The 3302-nt window shown below is 35.4% G+C and overlaps 1 protein-coding gene across 1 annotated transcript; it reads right to left on the reverse strand.

Annotated features, from left to right (window-relative positions):
• Nucleotides 1-1110: 1110 nt before the first annotated feature.
• On the reverse strand, nt 1111-2148 carry LOC137062974 (olfactory receptor 2AG2-like). The gene has a single exon (XM_067433946.1). The coding sequence runs from the start codon at nt 2083-2085 to the stop codon at nt 1111-1113; it is 975 nt and encodes a 324-aa protein (XP_067290047.1). The 5' UTR covers nt 2086-2148.
• Between the last annotated feature and the right edge of the window lie 1154 nt (nt 2149-3302).

Raw genomic sequence — 3302 nt, forward strand, 5'->3', positions numbered from 1 at the left:
CCGCGAGTGCCATCTAGCAACTCTCAATACACTTCAGAGCTGTAAACAGCAAACTTTGAACGGGTCAATCACATTGTGTATAGAGTCGGTGGGCGGGGCTTAACATAATGACGGCCGAGTTGCGCTTGCATGCTTCTAGTAAACACAGAAACTGGCAAACGGCGATCTTTCGAATCAGCTTTGACCGCGACTCTGGAAGACTTGAAGTTAAGCTTTTCATTGATTCATTGAAAAAAGAACAAAGAACAGCACTGAAGTCATTCTGAAGAAGGGAAGATCTGAGTTTTGCCGACCGGATACAGCGTTTCAACTAGCTCTGCTGCTTCACCTTTGTTGCTCTGGTTAGTTGTAGCGCTATCCAATTGCGTGCATGCCATGCAGAGGGAGTTGAAAGACAACCATTTATCCCGCCCCTCGGATTGAGCCCTGCCAATGGTGAGTTTCCAGACCAAACATCTTGATGTGGATCTGGCTTGTCAGGCTAGTGAATGTGTGCTGGGGAAACAAACTGAATGGGGAAGTTTGCACTTCGTAACAATACAGGCAATACAATAAATGAAAGCTCAGAAGACATGGCAATAAACATCAGTTAACATTTTAGAGAAATATCAAAATAAAATCACATGACATGATCTTGTAAAACATTTCATACAATTCAGAGTTTAAGACTTATCATCTTCAGATTTGAAATATAGCATGGTCAGACTTGTGACTTTATCTTTAGTGCATTTCTAGATTGCTAAAAGGCCAACTTTATTTTATTTTCATTAAAATATTTCATACAAAAACTTTGAAGCTTATTATATATATTTTTTATTATGAAAATAATTAAACTGAGTAAACTGGCAAGTGTCTGCTTTCAAATAAGCCCATACTTATGCTTTTAGTGGAGAGGATTCATAAAGTGGGGGTTCTGCCTTACAGGGTAAAGCAGGTGTACACATTTCACAGAGACAATAATAAATAAATAAAAATAGATGGTGTTTGAAAGTTATTTAAAAACAACGTTTTTTATTATGAACACAAAATAATAGCAAATGCATCACAGAGATCATCCAAGATAACATTATCTCTGTACTTTACACTTGAGCCGCAGTTATGTTCTATACATTAATGTGCATTTTTATGAGGATGAACAGACAGTCTGAGGGTTAACAAAGAATGAATCCTGCTTCGAATCTCTTTAGTTTTCAATGAGTAAATGATGGGATTCACACAGGGCGTGATAAGAGATGACAAAGACAAGCACACCAGACCTATATTGGGGTCCCGAAAACCTCCAAAAAAGTCAAGATTAAAGATAATAAAAATTGGAATATAGAAAAAGCTCACTAATAAGAGATGTTCAGTGCATGTGGCCAGTGCCTTATAACGGCTCTGATTATTTTTCATTCTGAATACAGCAATTAATATACCAATGTAAGTAAAGAAAATAAAAGTCAAAGGTATAACTATGAAGACCATAGTTAATGTAGTGCCCAAAATCCACTGATGTGTCATATCGTTGCAAGCAAGTAGTAAAATAGGAGCAAAATCGCAAAAATAGCTGTTGACCTTGAGGGAGTCACAAAAGGAAAGAGGCAGGATGGATGTAGTAGCATAGATTATTACAAAAATAGAAAATAGCCAAAATGCACCAATTATATAAGCCATTCTGGTGTTTGTGTTTATAGACTCCTGTCTTAAAGGCAAGCAGATTGCAATGAATCTGTCATAAGAGAGAATACATATGGACAATGATTCGAGGGATACAAAAGTATAGTAAGTGAACAGTTGCACAAGGCACAGCTTGAATGGCAAAAAATTGTCTAGAGCAAGGTAAATCTTTATCATGCCAGGCACAAGAGAAGTGCTGAGAATAAGATCAACCAGAGCCAGATTACCAACAGCCATGAACTTAGGGACATGCAGTCGGTGGTCATAGTAAATGATGGTGATCAGAAAGACATTGCAAATTACTGTGATTACAAAGAGCACAGTGAGGAACATGATATAGATATTAATGTAAGGCACTGAACTCAAGCCAACAATGTAAAATCCTGCAGGATGAATGATGGAGTTGTTGGCAAAATTGCCGTTCTGCATGGCCGTCCTTCTTTTACGGCCTGGCTTCCTTGCAGCGTGCTTTGCTTTCAGTGGATGAGAAACCAGATACCTGTGAGAAACACTTATAAATAGCCTGTGCTTTACAATTCACCTTTAACATCTGTGTTATTTGGTGGCATAAGTCCTTACAACATTCAACCTGAAATCTAACAGTGAAATTGTTACATTGTCCTAATATTACATACATGAAAAAAAGGTGTTGTGGTGGTTTGTGGATAACAAACCACAGATGTTGGTTCTGCCTCACAGTTCCGGATCCTAAATGTAAACCTGAGAATATTTTTGGGCAATATATTGTCCAATTTGTCCCCCAGAGAAGTCATTAAACAAGAAAGAACCTTCAAGTCTTGAGAGAAAAGACATTCATTACTGTTTTTTGCTTCATGAATGTGAGATTATTGATAGGATAACTAATTGCCTTAAGAATCACTAATTAGTCTGTTTGTTTTTGCGTTAATTTGTGTAACAACATTATAATCTCCCAGAGGAATAACATTACAACAACATTAAGAACTCCATAACACTTAGCGTGGCACAATCTAAAAGTAATTATTTTTATACTAATAAATAAAATAAATAAATACTATCTAATACAATTTTTTTTTAAATTATAATATAAGACACAATTTTCCAAGCTTAGATGTGCAAGTGATGGAGGAGGCCAAAGGAGACACAACAGCAAAGTTACACAACTTCATTGGTTGAGGTGTTAAAATTATATAAATCCTGAATGTTCATATTGGACAAAAATGTCAAACTGTTGCTGTAATTTAAAATAAATTAATTTGAGATTTCTGAAAACACTGTTACATTTGAGAAGTACAGTCATGGGCAGAATTATTGGCTCCCCTAGTAAATATGATCAAAGATGGCTGTAAAAATAAATCTGCATTGTTTATACTTTTAATCTATCATTTAAAAAAATCACAAACATCTAACCTTTTACTAAAGTAAAAGAATGGAAATTCGGGGGAAACACATATGAAATAAATGTTATTCTCAACAACAACAAAAAAAAACATTGACCACAATTACTGGCACACCTAGAGTATTTTACTATTTTATGATTAAAACATATCTTAAGTATATTTCTGAAGTTACATTTTTCATGCACTATGATGTCTTGTTCCACATGAGTATGAGGAATCACAAAAGCCAAATTCCCTTAGTTTTAATCTCAATGAGTAAATCCAAAT

Source organism: Pseudorasbora parva, chromosome 23, assembly GCF_024679245.1.
Source record: "Pseudorasbora parva isolate DD20220531a chromosome 23, ASM2467924v1, whole genome shotgun sequence".
Lineage (NCBI taxonomy): Eukaryota > Metazoa > Chordata > Actinopteri > Cypriniformes > Gobionidae > Pseudorasbora > Pseudorasbora parva.